This window comes from Sorex araneus, chromosome 2 (genome assembly GCF_027595985.1).
Source record: "Sorex araneus isolate mSorAra2 chromosome 2, mSorAra2.pri, whole genome shotgun sequence".
NCBI classification, from domain to species: Eukaryota; Metazoa; Chordata; class Mammalia; order Eulipotyphla; family Soricidae; genus Sorex; species Sorex araneus.
The window spans coordinates 31,868,105-31,892,231 of NC_073303.1; the positions used below are offsets into that span (position 1 = coordinate 31,868,105).

Sequence of the window (24,127 nt, forward strand, 5' to 3'; positions counted from 1 at the left end):
CAGGGATATCTAACTTTGCAATTTCAATGACTTTAGCGTCACCAGGAGAACGGGGCATCAACAGACCATCTGCTGTTTGGTTAGGATCAGCTCCAGAAGGTCATGGTGCCTTTTAAAGTGAGCAGCTGCTGCGTCTTGAGAAAAGGCTGCATAAGTGCATCACACACAATGATACTGATGTCTGCCCCTGAATAGCCCAAATTCTGTCAAGTTCAAGTCTCTTTCTAAAGATTTTCTGAAGGTTCCCAAGCATGTATAAACATTTCTGCTTGGGCATGGGTCACAGGAATATAAATTCATTTCTCAAATCTTACCTAAATGCAGAGTACAGGACCCAAGTGACATTGGTAGCTCCAAGAAAGAAAATTCCACCAATGTCCACAACAACCCCTTGTATTTGAAGCAAAAATTCTGTCTTATTTCTATTGAAGTTTCACTTTTATTTTTAGTTCTTGAACCAGAGAGGGAATCCAGTTAAGCAATAAAGATAAGGGAAGTTATCTGACCAGTTGGAATAGCTCTTATCTAGTTTTTCAGTCTCACCTCGCCACTTAGAAATGTTGGAAGATATTGAAAGAACATTGAGGGGGGTCAGGTCTCCAGTGTTTGGCATGGATTCCCAGAGTTTTGGGAGCCCATTCCCCCTAAAAATAGTTCATGCAGAGATGGCCCTGGACTTTGCAATAGGCCATTTCCGCTGGGCTACTCTAGACGAAAGCAGGTACTGTCCCTCCTCCTGCTCTGTAGGAGCCCGGGTGTCCGCCTTCTTCTAGAAGTCAGCAACAAGTTCCATGTACGAGTGGCGTTGGCTGCAAATGCCAGGCCTCACGGGACAGAGGAGGAATTGGCCCTTCTCCTTCCCCCTGCCCCGATGGTATTCTGAGATGACACCCACATATGGCCACCCTCTATTTAAACTCCCACACAGCTGTGATCCAGAGTCACACAAACAAATCTCAGACCCAAGCAACTTCCTGCAGCGATCTCTTCAGACCCGAATTATTAAAATTTTAGAATTCCTAGAGTGCACAGCCACTCTCATGGATTATACTGTATCCATAACAAGCAATACAAAACACACTGTCTAGCATTGCCTTTTCGTCAGGTGTGAGTGGTGGTGGATCTGGTCTCAAAATATTGAAGGTAACCAAAGTAGAGAAAGAGAATATTGTGCAGAGTTTCTTCCACACAGGTAGGAGGAGGTGTGGAATGGGGCGGGGAGTGGGGGGGTGGTTACTGGGGATTTGGGTCATGGAAAACGTGCACTGGTGAAGGGATGGGAATTTGATGACTGTATGATCGTAGCTCAAGCATGAAAGCTTTGTTACTATACCTCACAGTGAATCAATAAAAAGGGGGAAAACAAAAAAAATTAAAAATAAAGAGTTCATGTGTTTCTTCTGAAAAAAATTTAAATTCAGCCAAGGGTAGGAAAGAAGAGTCATTAGTCCACCTATGAAGGTTGCAAAATCACTAGAATTTACCTTTGGCCATGAATTATTTTCACTCCCTTTTATTCATATTTTTATTTATTTATTTTATTTTTTAATTAAATTTTTTAAAAAATTTTATCACCATGTGAAAAGTTACAAAGTTCTCAGGTTTATGTCTCAGTTATACTGTATTCAAACACCATCCCTTCACCAGTGCCCATATTCCACCACCAAAATACCCAGTATAACCCCCCGCCCCCCACCCCAACTGTATAACTGATGAATTTCACTTCATTTTCTCTTTACCTTGATTACGTTCCATATTTCAACACAAAACTCACTATTGTTGTGGGAGTTATACCCCCAAACAAGATAACCCTACTAAGGAAGCATTTGATAATTATTTTTCCATTAAAAGATTGCATGTTTTCAGGTTTTAGAAAAGGTCGCACGTTTTGTGTTGAAATATGGAACGTAATCAAGGTGAAGAGAAAACGAAGTGAAATTCATCAGTTATACAGTTGGGGTGGGGGGCAGGGGGCATACCGGGGATTTTGGTGGTGGAATATGGGCACTGGTGAAGGGATGGTGTTTGAATACGGTATAACTGAGACATAAACCTGAGAACTCTGTAACTTTCCACATGGTGATAAAATTAAAAATATATAAATAAATTTAAAAAAGAAATTAAAAAAAAAAAGAAAAGGTCGCGCGGCTGCGATAGCCGCCGAGTGGCTCGGATGTGTCCCAGTCCCGAATCCCGGAGCCGTGTTAGTTGCTGCTCAGTGTCGCCAGGGCTCCATCTGGAGAAGGTGTGCAGGCTGCACCTCCTCTGTCCGGCTCCCCAGTGTTGCTGGCCCCAATTCGGGTCCGGAGCATTTTCCGGGCCGTGTTGCTCACCAGAATGCCTGGCCGCTTCTCTGTTGAATGTGGCAAGATGGCGCTGAGGGTGGGTCGAGGGCGTGACTTCCGGCGGCCGGGACCACTTGGAGGCTGGGCTGGCGCCGCTCCACTCCAGTGCCCCCCCCCCCCGGCTCGGATGTGTCCCAGTCCCGAATCCCGGAGCCGTGTTAGTTGCTGCTCAGTGTTGCCAGGGCTCCATCTGGAGAAGGTGTGCTGGCTGCACCTCCTCTGTCCGGCTCCCCGGTGCTGATGGCCCCAATTCGGGTCTGGAGCATTTTCCGGGCTGCGTTGCTCACCAGAATGCCTGGCCGCTTCTCTGTTGAATGTGGCAAGATCCACTCCCTTTTACTCAAGGTTGATGTTCTACCATTTTCTGCTTTTTAGTCTTTAAACCCAGATAATGCTTCCTGTTAGCATAAATACACAGCATTGTACTTTATAATTATTTTTTACTTTATGTTTGAAAAAATAAGGGTAAAGGAAGGATAAGAGAAAGACAGAAGCATAATGGGGAATAAAAATGTATTGAGTGAAGGGGGTTTGATTCTGTGGCATAGAGCACCTGTTGTGCAGGGATGAGGTCACAAGTTATGGGATAATCACCTTAGACCTGGGATCTCTGCTGTTGGGACCCCTGTGCCACAGGGTCTCTGTCAGGGTCTGCCCGTATCACAACTGAAGATGTGCAAGAGAAGTGGTTGGGAGTGAAACCCTCATAAGTATGTTTGTGAACATCTAGAGAACCCACAAGTACGTTTGTGAAAGTTGTAACCCAAGATACAAATACACATGCACATACACACACACACCTACAAACACACACTTCTCACCCCTGTCATTATAATGTCAATGAAGGGAAAAGGGAAAAATACATTTAAAAAAGTAAATGGAATAAGTAGGAGAGGAATCTGAAACTAATATGAATAACAGTTACAAGTCTCAGGAAACAAAGTCAATGTAAGTAATACCTATAGAAGAGAAGAAACAGGAAAACCTTATTAACATTTACTACTTTGTGTGTTAGGGCTCGGATCGAGATCTCCCTTTAACAACAAAGGGACTTCAGAGGCTGCAAACAGCAAGCAGCATTTATTGTAAGACTGGCTGGCCAGGATCGAGCGCCTATGCAGACACGAAGGTCCAGCAGGTTGGGCAAGACCCCGAGCTTCTCTAATCATCATCATCATCATCATCATCATCATCATCATCATCATCATCATCATCATCATCATCACCCTGTTGTTTGTCAAATTTCTTGAACGGACTCAGCAATGTCTCCATTCATCCTAGCCCTGAGATTCTAGAAGCCTCTATCCACTCGTCCTTCCCAACGATGCTGCATTGGAGACTCTTTCAGGATCAGGGGAATGAGACCCAGCTTGTTACTGGTTTTGGCAAATGAATACACCATTGGGAGTTTGCCAGGCTCTCCCATGTGGTTAAGATACTCTCAGTAGCTTGCCAGTTCTCCCAGAGGGAGAAGTAGTCTATAAGATATATAAGCTTCTCCAAAGGAGATCTTATATAGAACTTCACTGGCCATTACAGCAGAGCCCGTGCATTTCATAGCCAGTAGATTTGTAATAATACATACTTTCCTAACTAATCCGTTTAAAAGGACATCACTCCTTAGTCTATAGTTTTAGAGATCAGCATTTGTGTCAGTGCTTAGGAATGGCCTGGTTTTTCGGGCAGTCATGGTTCTTGTGACATCTGGTTTGACCACCACCTTTCTTGTGACTTGAAACTCGGGGTGCCTGTATCCGAGTTCCTTGCTCAGGGGCAGAAAAACCAGTTATTTTGTGAAGCGGGTTCCTGTAAAAAGAGTCTTGTGACAAGACAACAGACACACTCAGGTTCCAGGGCAGAAAGAGAATAGTAGTTCTTTTTTTTTTTTTTTTTTGAGAATCAGTAGTTCTTGAGTCACAACATTGGAATGTGAGGAAACCCAGCAGGGAAGCTGTCTGAGACTGCTAAAGAAAAAAATTAAGAGACTCAGGTGAGTGACAGAGTGGTGACATCCTGATCGAGCTCCCAGCATTTCACTCAAGAATCCCCAAACCCAGTCCTGTCTCCACTGCCCAATTCCGCCCACTCCAGCCTCCAGAGTCTCACCTCTAGGGATCGAGAGAGACTCATCAGAGCCCTGGGAACTGTCACTGTCTGGGGAGGAACAAACCACATGGGGGATGGTGGGCTGAGAAGGGGGCTCTAGGAAGGGAGGAAGGAGAGGGTCCCAGCCTGACCCTCCACAGTTCCCCAGAAGGAGAGGAATCTGAAACTAATCAAGAAGGGCCAACCTTGATTCCCTGAGAACAGGCTCTGTGCCCCGTCCCCCTCCTCACCCCATCTCAGGGTGACAGGCTCCGGCAGCCCCTGGTGCTGCACACGGCACGTGTATCTCTGCTCCTCTCCAGAAGGCACCACCACAGCCGCCCACTTCTGGAAGGTTCCATCCCCTGAAGGCCTGGTCTCCACCAGCTCTGTGTCCTGGGTCAGGTCCTCCCCATCACGCTGCCAGGTCAGGGTGATCTCGGCTGGGTAGAAGCTTAGGGCCCAGCACCTCAGGGTGACATCCCGGTCAGAGAAGGAGTGGCGGGTGATGTATCTACTGGGGGCTTCTGAGGAGGGAAAATGAGAAAATTCACACGTTGGATCACTTCCAGAATGAGGATTAGCAGGATAATTGGTTTTGAATAGGAGGCAAAATTTCAGAAACAAGTCTGGCTGGGGAGACTTTCCTATTCCTTGGAAAGTTGTAGAACAGGGTTTGGGTAGGAGATTAGGGTTTTTCAGGAGACACTGACTTTGGTCCAGCCCTGGGTGAAGGGTGAGTGACTGAGAGAGGCAGGAGTCAGAGCTAAGATCTGAGAAGTTCGTAGATGGCTGCTGGATCCCAGGGAACCCCCATTTGTTATTTCAAAGAAGGTCGCCCCTACCCCAGTGACACCATGGTCATTGTTCTATCTCACCTAAATGGTCCCAACTCCTGCAATGACTCCTCCAAAGTTCATAGTGCTGACAACTCAGAAGGAGTTGTCAACTCAGTAGCCCACCAAGCTCAATAGGAAAAAAACAATATAACAGAATGCTGACGTAGCACCAAGCACCTCAGTAAATCTTTAGTTACTTTAGTAACACCAAGGTGAGATAGAACAATGATCATAAATGGACTTCTATTGACCAGTTTTCTGTTACTTTCTTGATTTAACAAGCAATATAAAGCCAACTGTTTGTTTCCTGCTAAGAGGGCAGACTTGGGGAAGTGGGAATGCCAGTGTGTGCAACCAAAATAATGAGCAGTGCAGCCAAGTTTGCTACACGATAGTTAACATATGCAGCCTCAGAGTGCCAGAGCATGAATGCAACCGCAGAGAGCCAGCATGCTTGTGCAACGGTCCAGAGCTAGCACGTATGTCCCACACTATTCACCCCAGTAAAAACTGTCACTACAAAGGTAACTTTTTTTTTTTCAATTTTTGGGTCACACCTGGCAATGCACAGGGGTCATTCCTGGCTCTGCAATCAGGAATTACCCCTGGCCGTGCTCAGGGGACCACGTGGGATGCTGGGAATCGAACCGGGTTGGCAGCGTGCAAGGCAAACGCACTACCCGCTGTGCTATCTCTCTTGCCCCATAAAGGGAATTCTTAATGCAGGAAAAACTTTATGTCTTAGGTGTGTTGCAACGAGAAATATAAAATAAACTACTTTGTGCTGCCAAGGGGGCATGCTTAAGATGTGGGTGGGAAACTGGGGACCTTGATGGAGGGAAGGTTACACTGGTGGTAGAATATGTGTGGAGCATTGTATTGAAACAACTGCATGATGAACAACTTTGTAAATCCTGGTGCTTAAATAAGCTTCAAAATATAAAAACTATATAAGGGATTAAGTGGTACATGGAACCAGATTCTGTCTGGCACCACATGATCCTCAGCGCACCTCCAGGTGTGGCACTGGAGACCCTGGTGCTCGCTCAGAGGCCTCCTGAGCACTGCCTGAGAGTCTCCCCTGCCAAGTTAGTAGGAAAAGGGAAAAATTGATTCACAAGTTAAATGGTGTGAAAGAGTAGACCCTTTGCCTTTTACAAGTAATTAGAAAAATCTAAAAGTTAAAGTATTTTTCTGCCTCATCATATATATATTCTCTTGCCTTTAATCTGTTGTTTTTTTGATGTATATGAAAAACTAAAGCTTCATAAAAATACATAGGAATGATATTTTTAACAATTCTGACAGATAATTGTGAACAGTCAGCTTGGATAATGAGAGAGTCACTTCAAGGAAAACACTGGTTGCCTCAGGAAATGGGGTACATGAATATTGGGGACCTCAAACCTTGTAGAAGTATTAGACTTCAGAATTTACATTTTTTTCATTTGGTATAAATAAAACATCAGTTTGGAAAATGAGATATGAACTCAAAACTACTGGTGTTGAGGAGATTTAAAGGGTGGATATGGTCAGTGGAGATCCAGCCTCCCAAGGGTGAACCCTGGGCTTCATCCAGGAACCCAGTATGAGAAACTTGTGACAGCAGGTGGAAGACATGGGACTGACATTGGGGTATCTTGGAAGCTTTAATTTAGACTTATTTAGTAACTTTTCCGGGCCACAATCCTGTGCTAGCAGAGGGGGACTTTAGACAGGGCAGGACCATTGTCCTGTCCCTCACTGGGGGAAAGAGCATTCAAGTCCTGATGAGGGGGGTGGGGACATTATGGGGTTTTTCTCTCCTGAAACCCTGTTTATTCTGGGAAAAGTGCAATAGGGACCAGACCAAAAAAGTACTATAGGGATAGTGGGTAAGGCACTTACCTTGCATACTACTTTCCAGGATTTTATCCCTGACACTCTATGTGGTGAGGCAAGGGTCCACCCTGGCAGTACAAAACAAATAAACAAAAGTTTAGTTCAGTGAAAAGATAATGGTCATAAACTGGAATGAAATATCAGAATTTTAGTATGATCTGATGATTTTTTGCAAGTGTTCAAATGTTTAAAGTAATGTTTAAAAACTATTCACATACAAGAGAATTAAAAGTATTCTCAAGGGCTGGGCCAGAGGACAGTACAGTGACTAGGGTGTTTACCTTGCTTGGACTGACCAGAGTTCAATCACCATCATGACATATGGTTCCATGAGTTCCACTCGGAATAACCACTGAGAATGAGTGTGTATAACCCTGAAATAAACAAATGAAATGGAATGCTTCACAAAAACTTATAGAACAGCCCTTAGTGTGGACTGTACATAGATTCCTTCAAAGAAACAGTGTGGGAAAGAGAACAAGGAAAATGTGTATGCTTTTAGAGTTGTCTAGGGAATGGAGAGAATTGACTTAACATAAAAATAACATAAGGACATGGTGAATAGAATTGTTAGAACTGAAGTGCAGTCATTTTAGTAGCTACCCTGCTATTCTGTATGATCATATAACTGACAGCTGACTGGGCATGAACCTGAGACCACATCTTGGGAAAGGAAATAGAACAAACAAAATTTACAATGCTTGCAGATAGTGCCAGCCAATCAGGCACGGAAAGAATAGAGCAAAGGGGCACCCACAGGTGGCACTAACCGATCAGCTTACATTTCAGTTAGGGAGAAAGAATCTGGCAGTAGGGTACTTGACCCCTTTCCCACAGTTGGTGGGGGTTGTAGCACAACTGTTTCTCTATGCGGTGTGGCCCTGGCTGGTCAGTCTGTAACTTTCTCTCTCTCTCTCTCCCTCTCTCTCTCTCTCTCTCTCTCTCTCTCTCTCTCTCTATCCTCTTTCTCTCTCCCCCCACCATCTCTCTCTCAGTCTTTAACAACTTCTCTCTTTCTCTCACAGTCTGTAACAGCTCTCTTTAATAAAATCTTTGAACTCCTTACGGGTGTCTTGTGTTAAAATCTTAGACATTTGGGAACTTGTCCGGGATCGAATAACAGCCCAATAGTGGAGGGATAGTGGGTGTTTTTTTTTAAAAATTTTTACATTAAAAAATTTTTTTTATTAGAGAATCATTGTGATGTACAGTTACAGACTTATGAACTTTTGTGTTTGCATTTCACTCATACAGTGATCGTTTACTCATCCCTCCACCAGTGCCCATTCACCTCCACCAATGATCCCAATATCCCTCTCACCACCCCTACCCCATCCCCACCCACCACACCCTGCCTCTTTGGCAGGGCATTTCCTTTTGTTCTGTGGAGAGAGAGTGTTTTGGAAAGCCTCCGGAGGTGAGTTTGTCAGTCTGTTTGGGACCCATCGGTCAGTTTAATAGTTCAAGAATCTGGACGCCTTACAGCTCGTAGATCCTGGACTTTCGGGGGACACCTCCACAGTCCCTTGTCTTCTCCTGCACAGGGTACTTGTTCTTCTTTTCTCTGTACACTCTTGAATTGTCTTTTGTGACCTCTCTTCTCCCACCAGGGGATGTTTTACGGTGTCTAGTGTTGTGGTTTTGGTGTCTGTGTTAGTCTGTGTCATTTTAATTATGCATCAGGAAAATTTGATAGGGGCTCCTAAGCCACTGAATTTGGCTCTAAAATCTTTTAAAGATTATCAGTGTGATGCTACAAAATCTGGTGATTTTGTTCAGATATTTGCCAGGATAGTCTCTGTTGGCAAGTGTTGGACTACCTTAGGCTTACAAAAACTTCGCCAGAATTTAGTTTGCTGGCTTTATATTAACAAAAACACTTCATTGGCCCATTTTCAACATGCAGGAAACAGATGGTGAGGCTGGAAAATGGGAACAAGGCTCCCAATCGGCCAACAGGGCTAATTTTGCCCTGGGATCTACCCCTTCCATGTTCAGTCCATCAGTTTTATCCTTGACATTTTTGAAGGGTCAGATTGATTAGTCAACTGTATATGTGCATATACGTGTATGTAATGTTTGTAATCAGTTTTTCTGTCTCTTTATGGAGCACTTGAATGTTATAGCCCAAATCAGAGAAATAACAGCTTTGTGAGACAGTGCAGAGCTTTCCCTTCTAAGCTTGGTTGGATTGTTTTACAAATAACAGAGGTACAAAAGTCATCAAAATTAAATCAAAGAAAGTTTTCTCATGTTTTCATAAACATTGGCAATACAGGTGCTTTTTATGCTGCTGCATCAAAATGTACATCTTTGTTTTGTTTCTGCATTGGATTATTAGAACATCCAAGCAGAAAATCTTGTGAATTGAAATAATTGTGGTATATAAAAAGCAGTTTCAAAGAATAATGGTTTAGTTTAAAATGTGAGTTTCTAGAGTGCCTGAGAACAGATGACTGGTTAAAGAAACTTTGTTACATCTATACAATGGAATATTATGCAGCTGTTAGAAAAGATGAAGTCATAAACTTTGCATATAAGTGGATCAACATGGAAAGTATCATGCTAAGTGAAATGAGTAAGAAAGAGAGGGACAGACATAGAAAGATTGCACTCATCTGTGGAATATAAAATGGCAGAGTAGGAGACTAACACCCAAGAATAGTAGTATATAATACCAGGAGGTTGGATCCATAGCTTGGAAGCTGGCCTCACATGCTGGGGGAAAGGCATCCCAGATAGAGAATGAGACACCAAGTAAAATGTGATTGGAGATCCCGCTCGGGAAGGGAGATGCGTGCTGAATGTAGACTAGAGACTGAACATGGTGGCCACTCAATACCCCTATTACAAACCACAACACCCAAAAGGAGAGAGAGAGACAAATTGAAATGCCCTGCCACAGAGGTGTGGTGGGGTGGGGGGATGGGAACCAATACTGGTTTATTTGTGGTGGAGAATGGACACTGGTGGAGGGATGGGCTCTTGAACATTGTATGAGGGAAACACAAGCTCGAAAATGTGTAAATCTGTAACTGTACCCTCACAATGACTCACTAATTAAAAAATTAATAATTTTTTTTGCTTTTTGGGTCACACCCAGTGATGCACAGGGGTTACTCCTGGCTCATGTACTCAGAAATTACCCCTGGCGGTGCACAGGGGACCATATGGGATGCTGGGAATCGAACCCGAGTTGGCCGCGTGTAAGGCAAACGCCCTACCCGCTGTGCTATCGCTCCAGCCCCAAAATTAATAAATTTTTAAAAATAAATAAATAAGTGCACCAGGGCAGGTGTGAGTCTGTTTCAGGGAAGAGGAGGCAGCAGTGTGGCTGGAGCAGTCACTGAGGTGAGGTCCCAGTGCCCTCAGGTCACAAGGCTGCCATGACTCTGGAAGATTTGACATCTATTTAAGAGGGGCAGCTATAGGCAGGTTTGAAAGAAAGTTCAGGCTATTGTGATTGTCTTTGGGTCATCAGTCTGGCTGCTGTGCAGATGGACAGGTGAGGGGACAGTGAGCTGCAGGGAACTGGGAAACTGGTGCAGATTCCAGAGTAGAGATGTTGGGCGCTTTGGTGTGTGAACAGGTGAAATAATGGAAATGACTGGATTCTGAAGGCATTTGAATTTGGACTTTACAGCATTTCCTGTCACTGTCACTGTCATCCTGTTGCTCATCAATTTGTTTGAGCGGGCACCAGTAACATCTCTCAATGAGAGACTTATTGTTACAGTTTTTTGGAATATCCAATACGCCACGGGTAGCTTGCCAGGCTCTGCCGCGCGGGCTCGATACTCTCGGTAGCTTGCCGGGCTCTCTGAGAGGGACGGAGGAATCAAACTTGGGTCGGCCGGGTGAAAGGCGAATGCCCAACCACTGTGCTATCGCTCCAGCTCACAGCATTTCCTAATGTATGGAATCTGGGTTAGGAGACAGGAGTCAAGGAGAAACACCAAATTTCAGTATTTGCAAGTGGAAGTATGCGTGCTTGCACTGGGCTCAAGTAAGATTTTGGAAGAAGCTCACTAAAGCAATGACACCAGATGATCCAGGTCACCCTCCTGGATGTCAGAAAAGCAGGTGATAACAGCAGCAGAACAGACAAGTTTGGATTCTAGTGGGGTGTCTGGGCTGGGATAACGAGCTCCAACAATGATATTTAAACCTTGGAGAACATATGAGCACAACCCAAGAATGATGACTAAAGAGAAACAACGAAGATGAAATCCTGAATCCCCAGAGCTAGGCGACCTGACCAGACCTCACAGATATGACACCGTGTGGAAGGCACAGCGATACGGAGCCACAAATGCCAGTGAGCTGATAGATTCTTAAATCTTAGAGAATCTGACATGGAGGAAGTCTGGATTTTAATATGGTTACAGACTCAGAAATGAATCTCAGAACCAAGCAGCTCAATGCAGAGATGTCTGCAGACAGCCAGGCGGATTTCAGATGTGAGCAGGCGTCGTCCCTCCACCTGCCCCCTATTAACCCAGTCGCTGCAAATCTGGAGAACTAAAAAGCAAACAAAACAAGAGAAAACAAAACAAACAAACAGAAAACAGGTACGAGGGACCAGTGACTGAAAAGTCCAGGCCTCAAGTGATCAGAACAAGCGGCCCCTTCCCATCTCCATGTCTACTTGGAGTCCTGGCTGTCACGCCCACAAACAGTCTTGGTGACATTTAAGCGCATTAATGGCCATGAAACAGAGAATCACAAATGAATCTTAGAACCGAGCAGCTCACTGCAGATTTCTCTTGACACTGTCACTGTCATCCCATTGCTATTGATTTGTTCGAGCGGGCACCAGTAATGTCTCTCATTGAGCGACTTTTTGTTACTGTTTTTGGCATATCCAATATGCCACGGGCAGCTTGCCAGCCTCTGCTGCGCGGGCTTGATACTCTCGGTAGCTTGCCGGGCTCTCCAAGAGGGGCGGAGGAATTGAACTCGGGTCAGCCGAGTGAAAGGCAAATGCCCAACCGCTGTGCTATCGCTCCAGCCCTTCTCAAGACTAATTGTTAAAAATTTTAGAATTTCAGAAGACATTTCATGATATTCATAACAAGTAATGCAAAATAAATTATCTAGCATCTGCCTGTGGGGTAGGCTTGAGTTGTGGTGAGAAAACTCAAAATAATGGTGGTGGGAAGTTGTGATGGTGGTGGGATTGGTTTTGAAATATTGAATGTAATCAGTTATTGTAAACAACTTTATGAAAATAATATTTAAAAATAATAATATGGTTGAAGGTGAGGCTGATGGTTTCAGACCCATTTATCAGGAAGAATGTAAACCAGAACACACATGACTGTGTCTCACTGCCCCTGTCCCCAGGTGGGCCCCAGTAAATAAGTGACTCCTGCGCTGCAAGCCCCATATGATGACAGAGACCTGGGAGAGGCCTGAGTATGCAACAAGCCCAAAACAGACCAGGGGCTCAGCTAGATGGGGAAGCCCCGAGTCATTCACCAGAGAGCACTGTGGGTGGGTGATGCTTAACCTACACATTTAATTATTTTCTTCTGGGAAGAAAAAAACAAGAGACCCTGTGCTGGAGGATCCTGTTTGCTTCTCTGAGGGGTTTGGCCATTGGAATGAGGCGGTGGGTGTGAGCTCAGCAGCAGGAAAATGTCTGAATCTATTTCTTAGTTGGATTTCCTATTAGTGCAAACAATAGGCTCCAAATTTTCCTAATATTTGTAAAGGACAAGAGAGACCTGAGATGTATCTATGTATCATGTTACACACAGTACTACTACATGTACTATAGAAGACACACATACACAGAGCAGACATGGATGTACGTGCAGATGTCAGTGTGGGCATGTGGGCGTGACCATCATGGTGACTCCACAGAGCAGGCTGGAGGCCACATAGGAACGGAACCCACCATCCTCTGTCGGTCACCCCCTCACAGGACACACTGTCCCTGCAGCATGTCACAGAGTCACTGTCCACACCCCCAGACTCCCTGATGCTGGACACTGGACTCTGAGTGAGGACAGCTGTCATAGCTGCTTCTGGACACTGAAGACACTGCTGCAACTCACCACTGAGACAAATGCAACCCCCAGTGTCTCAGCCTCTGTGTCACCATGTCCTGAGTCAGAGTTCAGCATGTGGCCCCCTGCCAGTGGGGCTCAAGTTGTGTCCAGTGCAAGAATGAGGGGCACAGTGGAGTTTCCTGTCTCAGGGAGAGAGGGTCTCTTCTCCCATCCATGTAGACCCCCCCCATGTTGGTAAGGGGTACCGGGTCTGGGGGTGATATTGGAGGGTGAGGGAATTGGGGGAAATAACAAATTTCAGTTTGCTGAGTTGTCTGTGAACATTTTCCCTCATCAAATTGTCTAGAAGCCTGTCGCACATCATAGACTAGGGCTGTGGGGAGGTGACAGTCCTCACTTCATAGCCCCCAGTCAGGCGGCTGTGGACCAGGAACAGATGTCAGTCACACATGTACTTGTTAAGTGGCCACAAGCCTGAGCTCAGCCAATTAAGACACACAGAGACAGGACAGATATTTCAAGGTTTTATTCACACTAGAACACACACATAAAAGGGACTCAGAGCTGAGGACATTCATTCAAGGGATTTCACAATGAGAGTTAACAAGCTAGGACCCCTCCCTGGTTTGGAACTCTGAGCTCTAGTGTCTAAGAGACTTGGAACTAGGTCACCTTCAGGGAGAGGTTTCTAAGCCCTGTGCCCTCCTGCCTGGGGGCATGCCTGCCTGTCTGGGTGCCCCCTGCCAGGTGCTTTCTCATGGCCTTGCACAAGCAAGTGGAGGTTCAGAAGCACAACAGAGGAGCAGGAAGCACAACAGAGGAGCAGTTAACACATCTTGTTACATTTACTTGAATCATCCTTGTTATCTGATCAGATATCTGGGCATTTACATCCATGCCCTTGAGGTCTGGAAAGTTTTTCTGGTAGACAAATGACCCTGGGGCACAAAATGGAGTGTGGCTTTCCAAAATGGAGTCTCAGGGGTTCTTTTACACTCTGCTCACAGGTGTGATATCACTGGGTGATACTGCCTATACAACTAAAATAAGAAAATATCCCAAATACCGAGATTTTTAAAAAAAGAAAAAAAAAAGGTCTGAGCAATAGTACAGCACATAGGGTGTTTGCCTTACACACTGGGGCTTGATCCTGGCACCCCATATGGTCCCCCGAGCAATGTCATTACTGATTCCTGGATGCAGAGCCAGGAGTAAGTCCTAAGCACCACGCAAAACCAGGAATATAATAAGGAAATAACAACTGTCAAATTCTCAGAACTGAATATTTTGTCTATAATACAGAGCTTACTTGGGGTCTTTGGGACACTGGTCAAGGGAAGTGGGCTCTCTGGTGGTGGGTGTGGGGTTGGAGTGATGTTATGCATGGAAAGTGTGAGTAATGATATTGTAAACCCATGCACCTAAATTAAAATGCAAAAAAAAAAAGGGTGGTAGGGTAAAAATGTTTAAAATATTCTTTAAAAACATAATATAGGGGCCAGAGAGATAGTAGAGGAGGTTGGATTTTTTTTTTTTGCACACAACTAATCCAGGTTTGATTCCTGGCATCCCATATGGTTCCCTTGTGGGATCCCATATGGAGCCCACCAAGGAGTGATTTCTGATTATAGAGCCAAAATAACCTCTGAGCACTGCCAGTTGTGGCCACAAAACAGCAACAACAACAACAAAAACACCCCACAGTATATGAGGAACAGCTGTGCAACTGCTATTGTATATTAAGGGGCAGGGGCCAGGGAGTCTCTTAACTGTGGTCAGGGGCTAAGAGGCCCCTCCCAGAGATAACAGTTTAATCTAGCAGATGACTCAACTCTGGGTCCAACAACTCAGTGTTTCTGGGGCCTTGAGGTGCCTCAGACCACCAGGATCACCTTGGGGGCTTCCAAGGCTACACCCTGGGCTCAGGGAGCCAAGAAGTGCTTGGATCTAACACAGTCCCAGAGAGCAGAACATGCACCTCTAACTCCTTTGTTGCTTTGCAGGGGGGGTGAGGTGAGAAGGCGCAATCCTGGCTGTGCACTCACGGATCACTCCTCGCAGGCCCAGGGAAGCATATAGTGATCAAATCCAGGTTGGCCATGTGCAAGGTAAGCACTTCCTCTGGTACTGTGTCTCCAGCTTCCTCTAACTCCTGTGTTATCTCTCCCAATCCCAGTGTGTTGTTCTATTTTTAAAATTATCTGCATTCTGTATCCCAGAGATTGTGTGACCCACATACATATCCCAACACGTGGGAAAATAATTTCTTTTTCTTTAATTGAATCATTGTGAGACACAGTTACAAAGCTTTTATGTTCAAGATTCATCCATACAATAATCAAACACCCATCCCTCCATCAGTGCACATTTCCACAATCAGTGTCCCCAGTATATCCGCCCAACCACATACACACCATCCCAGTCCTCACCCTGCCTTCATGGCAGGCAATTTCCCCAATACTCTTTCTCTCTACTTTTGGGCATTATGTTTTGCTGGAATCTTCCCACCACCATTCAAGTCTTCCTGCCAGGGGCAGTGCTAGATAATTTATTGTCCATTGCTCATTTTGAATATCTTGGGTGTAGTGACTGTGCACTTCTGAAATCCTAGATTGTAAATAATTGGGTTCCAGACACATTTCTGTAGGGCACTAATCCATTTTGGGATTCAATTGGCCGTCTCTGGACCAGGGTTGTTAGTGTGCTAAGATGGCGCCCAAGGGCACATTCTGGGCATGACAGCCAGACCACCAAGCCTGGTGCCTCTATTTCCATGCAGCATCGAAATTTAATCCTGGAACTCACTGGGCCTTACTTGTGGAAGCTCTTGGTCACCGGGATTCCAAATGGAGTAGGCAGGGAACATAATTTCTTATTGTAAATTTTAATTTGAGTTTACAGAGAACCATCAATAGCCTCAAGATGCAAGTGTTTGATGCAGTCAAAATGCCCTTTCCACTACTCATGCATGGCCTTATTTCTGAACTGAATGTTTTAGTTATTTTTATCTTATTAAGTTTGTTTCCTATACTCTTCATTGCTGTTCTTAGTGAGACTGTGATGACTGTAGGCTGTGCACATGCCTGACTGGTGCGTGCACATTTCTAGCTGTGACGCTCACCACGAGGTTGGTGGGACTTCCCCAGGATGCTTGAGAGGCAACAATTATGCTTGTTGTGTCACTGGAGTCATTGTGGTGTCCACACATATGCCCACCAATGACCACAGCTCCTGGTCCTGGTATCCTACTCAATATGCCTCAACCCTGACACCATCTGCTGGGGATTAAAGACACCATCTATGAGACTCTGCCACTCTGCTTTAGATGTCAATCTCAAGTCAGATTGTTATTGGAACTTACACCAATCAGGGATAAATCTGAGGCTGCTACAGTTACCTCCTCAGGCTCAATTTTCTAGAGTGACTCACAGAACTCAGGGAAACTTCTATGTTCACCAGTTTAGTGACATGATAGAGTACAGATGAGAATCCTGATAAAGAGATAGAAGTGGTAAACTGCAGAAGCAAAGGAGCTTCTGTTACCATAGAATTGGGGTTTATCACCATCCAGTGTGTGGATCACTAACTGGGAGCACTCTGAACTTGATGCTAATGGAATGGAGTCTTCATCACATAGGCATTTGCTCTATTTTCAGTTCTTCTCCATTTTCCAGAGGTAGAGTGGGGAACAGTGGACAATATTCTGTGGCTTTGATTTTCAGTGACCATCTCTATTCAGGAGTCCATCCAGTGTTGCCTCATTAGAATAAAGATGCGCCTATTCCCCTCTCCACCCCCCCAAATTCATGAAATTTCAGGAGCCCTGTGTCAGGAACCACAGGAAAAGACCAAATATTAAAACTAAATATGTGTTTAAGGCTCTGACCATGGAGGAAATTTCGAGGGTTTTAAGGGCTCTCTGCCAGAAATAAGAATGAAACAAAAATGTGTTTCATACTATAAGACTCAAAATCACAACCTCAGTTGAAATCATTGTGCAGAATCTCAAGCTTACTCACCACATTCCTCACTTTCACATAAAATTTATGCTTGGCTAAGTCTACATATTTCTGGAGTGACCCTCTCAATTGTATTTGCAAATCACCTTCAATTCTCTCTCCATCCTCTAAATGCTACTTTTAGAATGTACTAAAAAAAAGTTCTTATATTTAGCCATTATCTGCTGAATAGTAATTCTGAGACACTCATACTTCTATAGTGCATCTATACTAAAATTCCATTTTAGGGCTTTCCCTAATAAATTTTCTCTGAGTGTAACCTCATGTTGACTTCTACTTAGAGAATGTAGACTAGACTACCAAAGTCATATCTGTTGCTACACTAACATCAATGGTTGATTCCATCCTGTTAATTCCTTAGATTCCTCTAGATTCTCCCATCACCATATGATTTTACCTGGTTTTATCTCTTTGAGCTAATAGACAATTGTTTTCCCAAGACACCAATTTTAGGATTATTTGTTACAAAGTAATAAGTGTTAGTAAGGTTTTCCTGTTTCTTCTGTTCTTTAGGTATTACTCACATTGACATTGCTTCCTGAGACTTGTAACTGTTATACATATTAGTTTCAGATTCTGCTCCTATTTATTCCATTTACTTTTTAAAATGTATTTTCCCCTTTTCCATTCATTGACATTATAATGACAGGGGTTAAAGTGTGTGTCTCTGTGTGTGTATATGTGTATGTGTATCTTGGGGTAAAACTCTCACAAACATATCTATGGGTTCTCTAGGTGCTCACAAACACACTCTTGAGGGTTTCACTCCCAGTCACTGATCTTGCACATCTTCAGTTGTGATTCTGGCAGATCCTGTCAGAGACCCTGTGGCACAGGGTCCCAACAGCAGAGATCCCAGGTCTAAGGTGATTATCCCATAACTTGTGACCTCATCCCTGCACAACAGGTTCTCTATGCCACAAAATCAAATCCCTTCACTCAATACACTTTTTTTTTTAAAAAAATCTCTATCAATTTTATTTTATTTATTTATTTATTTATTTTGCTTTTTGGGTCACACCCAGCAATGCACAGGGGTCACTCCTGGCTCATGCACTCAGGAATCACCCCTGGCGGTGCTCAGAGGACCATATGGGATGCTGGGATTTGAACCCGGGTTGGCCGTGTGCAAGGCAAACGCCCTACCCGCTGTGCTATCACTCCAGCCCCTCAATACACTTTTATTCCCCATGAAGCTTCTGACTTTCTCTTATTCTTCCTTTATCTTAATTTTTTCAAACATAAAGTAAAAAATAATTATAAAATACAATCCTGGGTATTTATGCCAACAGGAAGCATTATATGGGTTTAAATACTAAAAAAGCAGAAAAAGGTAGAACATCAACTTTGAATAAAAGGGAGTGAAAGTCATCAATGGCCAAAAGTAAATTCTAGTTATTTTGCAACCTATGAATTGACTAATGACTCTTCTTTCCTACCCTTTGGCTGACTTTAAATTTTTTTTCAGAAGGAACACATGAACTTTTAAAAAAAATTATTTATTTTTTAATTTGTGAGTCACAGTGAGCGTACAGTTACAGATTCACACATTTTCGTGCTTGTTTTTCTCTCATGCAATGTTCAAGAGTCCATCCCTCCACCAGTGTCCATTCTCCACCACCAATGAACCCAGTATCCCTCCCACCCTCCAATCCTGTGGAAGTCGATGTGGAGGTCTCGTTCTGTTCAGCAGGGCGAACCCTTCGTAGGGCGCAGCCGAAAGAACAGACGCAGAGCCCGGAGGAGAGAGAAAAGGCATTTATTCTATGGCAGTTACAGTATTTTATACCTCCCTGTTGGGAGGAGGTGGTGCCAGGACCCCCAACAGAAATGCAGGGTGTGGCACGGGATTTAGCTAGTAATAAACAAATACTGATAGGATAAGATCAGTAAGATTAGGAGTGGCAACCTTTGCTAGGTGTGGCATGGGGTTAGCTAGTGATTAAACAAATAGTGACAGGATAAGATCAGTAAGGTAAAATGGCTCCCTACATCTCCCCCTGTTTTGTTTTAAATTAAATGTGGTCAGGGGAGGCATTGTCCGGTATCCCTTGTGACATAAAGACTCCATTTTTGCAGGGAGAGGAAGGAAAGGATGATCGGGTCTATGCAGGGGGTTCCTCATAGGCCCCATCAATCCTTGGTTTTGGAGTAACCTCTAAGCTATACCGGAATACCTTGCAGGGAGCCGGGCCAGGGTATCAGCCCTCCCTTGCAGTGCTTTGCCTGGCAACCTGATCCACAAGAATAAATCCTTGGGAGCCCGGCATCCTCAAGGTAAAGAACTGGGGGAAGATGAGGTCCTACAAATCAAGCCAAAGATCCTTAAACACTCGAAAATCTCATTTGTTACTCTAAGATATTAACCCAGCCCTGGACCCAAAGTAGCACTTGCTGTAGAGTGTCCAATTGTTGCTCAGCATCATGGTTGACAGTAGCCTGCATTGTCCAAAGATGGTAAGAGTCATATTGTCATGTTTAGACGAAGTTGTGTGTCTGGACCGAGGCTTGAAGAACTATTCCTGCAACAGCATCAGTGGTGGTTACAGCAATGAGTCCAGGATAGCTGCGATCAGGGGCCCAAGGAATTGTCAGGAGTGCCGGAGCAGTTGTGTCAGGTCTTCAGTCAGGAGCCCTTTATCGGGGGAGCGTTGCCATTCTCTGGTCAGGTTCACTGGTAACCATATGCGATCCGGCCCTTAATAAAATTATACTGTGGGGAGAATCTTGGATTGAGAGGGAAGAATTGAGACAGGTAGATAATGCACAATCACCAGAAAAGAAAAATCTTTTTGTGAGTGATCAGAGGTAGTATGAATTTGGGACTTGGTATGAATCCAAGTCTGAAAGTGAAGAGGGAGACAGGGAGGCACTCCAATGCAGACAGGATCAAGTGAGTATCCTAGAGAAAAAATTAAAAGGTGTTTCTTCTTTATTCGGCAGCTGAGGCATCTGTGAATCCCATGGAGGGGGTAAAAGAAAGGAATTGTTAGCCCAGATACTGGGTCCTGGCATGGTCCAATCTACAACCTGTAAAAGTGGAGGGTGAGGAATGTAAGTCCAATAGATATGTTTAGCTTACTAGAATTCAAGAGGATTTCAACTGTTAATAACTATTAATGTTCTCCCAATATGAAATCTGGATTGAAAATTTCAATTTCTTTGTAGGCGCCACATTCTGATTAGAAATCTTTGTTTAGACCTGATCTAGCAAGCTCCAAAGATACTTAGATCTTTTAAATTGCTGGGCTCCATATCACTCTGACCTCCCTTGATTTTGTTTGCCCAGATCTAAGAGTTATTGACTTTAAACTAGCTCTAATACTCGAGTGTTCCACAGACAGAGAGACAGACAGTCAGACAATAAACATCACACATGTGCACAAATATATACTTGATCGATCAATCTGACCCTTCAAGAATGGCAGGAAAAAACTGATAGACTGAGAAAGGAAAGAGCAGTCCCCAGGGCAAAGTGAGCCCTGTCGGCCGATTGGGAACATTGCTCCCCGTTTCTCTGCCTGAGCAGCCAGTTTCCTGCTTGTTGAAAAAACGGGTCAAGAAAGCACTTTTGTTGATATAAGCTGGCAAAACCTTCTCAAAGTTGTTGAAAACTAAGCAGAACTAAGAAAGATAATGAGACAATTGCACACACACTAGGAGCACACGCACAAATCTTACTCCTGCACACGCTCGGACCGGTCCTTCTTTCACGCGGGTGCGCACCCACTCACCACATTCAGACTGAGACTCCCGATCCTGCCCTACGGGCATCATCTTCGGTCTTGAAGTAATGCTGGTTCCTGCTCCAGCCAGGCCAAGTCTGAATAACTGTTCTGTGAGCGAGACCACTAGTTGGTCACTCCCGACGCGGCTGACTGAGCAGAAGCAAGTTCCTGGGCAGTGGCAGAAGGGACACTGTCCTCAGAGGATTCATTTATTCTCTGGGTAGAAATCGGTTCAGCCAGAGCAGGTGTGTCGACCTGCCTTATCAGTCGTTCGGGGAGCCAGCGGGCTACACTATCAGCAGCATCAAATATGCAGGCTGATCCTCGGCCCCATATAAGGACTGGATCAGGGCCCTTCCATAGACCACTCAGAGGGTCTTTCCACCTTACTTTTGCATAAGTGTGGCTGGTGGAAGTATGCCAGAAACGGTCCGCTGCGCTGCGACCTTCTTTGTCCAGTATAAGAAAGTTCATGACAAACAAAGCATGAGATAGTAACGTCTTAGGGGAAAGTGAGGCTGGGTACAGTTCCTTTTCTGTCCGGAGCTTTTGAATATATGTTTTAAGAGTGAGATGGGCTCGCTCCACTATCCCCTGCCCTTGAGGGTTATAGAGGATCCCTGTATGATGGGAAATCTGCAGCTTCTTACAAAAATGCTCAAACTTTTTTCCAGTGTATCCTGGACCATTGTCTGTTTTTATTAGCTGTGGTTTGCCCAGTACAGAAAAGCAGTGCAAGACATGAGCAATGACATTTTTTGAGGCCTCTCCAGTCTGGGGTGAGGCGCAAATAAACCCACTAAAGGTATCAATAGTCACATGCACATATTTAAACTGCCCAAAGGAAGGAATATGAGTGACATCCATTTGCCAGATGGCATTAGGGACTAGTCCTCGGGGATTGACCCCTAAGTGAGGCACGGGTAGAAGGGATACACAGGAAGGGCACTGGCGCACAATCTGCCGTGCCTGCTCACGCGTGATTTTAAACATAAGGCGGAGAGTTTGAGCATTCAGATGGTGAAGGGCATGTGCAGTTGTGGCCTCCTGCAGCGGATCTGCTTGTAGAGTTAGCGCTGTGAAAGATCGGGTGGCCAAATCTGCCAAGTGATTACCTGTTGCCAGTGGCCCAGGGAGGTTAGTGTGGGCACGAAGATGACCTATGAAAAATGGAGCTCGCCGGGAGCGAATATACTGTTGGATTTGCAAAAACAATGACGTTGCGGGGGAGGAGGGTTTTATGTAACTAATAGTCTCCAGTAATGGTATAGAGAAGGCCACATAGGCACTATCAGTGTATAAATTGAAAGGAAGAAGGGAAAAATTTTTAAAAACCATTAGAACAGCTGTGAGTTCAACCAGCTGAGCAGAGGACTCCTTTGTGGAAAAAGAAACAGTCTCACCCTTACAGGCATAGGCGGCCTGGCCATTAGAGGATCCATCAGTGAAAATCACTTTAGCCCCAGGGATAGGGCTGGTCTTAGTGACAACAGGAAAAACCCATTGATGTAAAGCCATAAATTGTATCAACTTATTGGGGGGATAATGATTATCTAAAATTCCTGAAAAGGAAGCGCAGGCGATGGGCCAATCATCAGTATTTTGAAGAAGCCAATCTATCTGTTCCTTATTGTAGGGTTGAATAACAGAAGCCGGTTCAAGACCAAAGTGTCTGCGAGAGAAACTCCTTCCTTCAATAATTAAGGATGCCACTAAGAGATAGTAGGGTACAAGAACTTTCTTTGGTGTGGCAGGAAGGTGAATCCAAGAAACAGGATTTTCCTGCCAAATTAAGCCCGTGGGAGAATGAGGAGTAGCGAAGATAAGGAGGTGAAAAGGGCGCTGATAATCTAGAGAGCAAACAAAGTGATCTTCAATCGCTTTTTCTATGAGAACTAGGGATTCTCGGGCTGCTGGTGTCAGACTCCTAGGGGAAGAAGGGTCAGCATCACCGCGCAAAAGGTCATAAAGGGGCATAAGGTCTCCTTTGGTAAGTTTCAGATAGGGACTGAGCCATGTAATATGCCCAAGCAGTTGTTGAAAATCATGTAGTGTCTTTAATGAAGTAAGCTTCAGCTGTGTTTTTTGCAAAAGTACACGGGACCCCTGAAGACGAAATCCAAGAAAGGTATAAGGGTCAGCGATCTGAATTTTTTCGGGGGCAATTTGAAAGCCAGACTGAGTAAACGCACGGATCACCTGATTGCAACAGACCATAGTGGCCTGTGGGTCAGATCCAGCAAGCAGTATATCATCCATATAATGGATCATATAGATGTCGGGCCATTGTGCCCTAATGGGAGCAAGAATTTGAGCCACAAATTTTTGACACAGTGTGGGGCTATTTGCCATTCCCTGAGGTAAAACCTTCCATTGAAAACGTTGCATGGGCTCTTTATAATTAATAGCTGGCAAACTAAAGGCAAAACGGGGGCGATCATCAGGATGCAAGGGAATTGAGAAGAAGCAGTCTTTTAAATCGAGTACTATCTTATACATTTCTGAAGGGATGGCTGCTGGGGACGGCAGTCCAGGTTGAAGCGCCCCGAAAATGACCATGGTTTTATTTACTGCTCGTAGATCCTGCAGCAGTCGCCAACTGCCATTTTTCTTTTTTATAACAAAAATGGGTGTGTTCCAGGGGGAAGAGGTGGGTTCTATGTGTCCCGCCTCGAGTTGTTCCTGCACTAACAACCTGGCGGCCTGTAATTTTTCAGTGGGAAGCGGCCACTGGTCCACCCATACAGGCTCATTGGACTTCCATATGATCTTATCCGTATGGGGTGCAGGAGGAGCCGTGGCAGTTACTGAGAATAAACCTAAGCCTGCTCGGTCATTTTTCACTGGTTCGAGGGCTAGCGGCGCAGGCGTGCCCTGGAGGTATTTTCCTAGAACCTTTCCGGGAGAATAACCTGCTGCAAAGAGCATGTCTAGGCCCTTGGCATCAATTAGTATATGGTCCATTTGTGAAAGAATATCCCTGCCCCAGAGATTGAGTGGGAGCCCGGGCAGAACATAGGGGCGTACCATCCCGGATTTTCCCTCCTTGGTGCGCCAATCAAGCGTAAATGAGCTTAACATAGGGTTTTGGGATTGACCTATACCCTGAAGGTGAGTCAATGAGGGGGTGAGGGGCCACCTTTTCTGCCAGTCTTTTTCAGCAATGACTGTTACATCCGCACCAGTGTCAATCAGACCTAAAAACTCCTTCCC

The 24,127-nt window shown here is 44.7% G+C and overlaps 1 protein-coding gene across 1 annotated transcript in view; it reads right to left on the reverse strand.

Moving 5' to 3' along the window:
- Positions 1–24,127, reverse strand: part of LOC129401628 (patr class I histocompatibility antigen, A-126 alpha chain-like) — a 46,705-nt gene that overhangs the window by 13,436 nt on the left and 9,142 nt on the right. Inside the window, exon 8 of the mRNA XM_055124355.1 lies at positions 14,017–14,105. Within this exon, the coding sequence (XP_054980330.1) occupies positions 14,017–14,105 (89 nt within the window). The remainder of the gene's footprint in view (positions 1–14,016; positions 14,106–24,127) is intronic.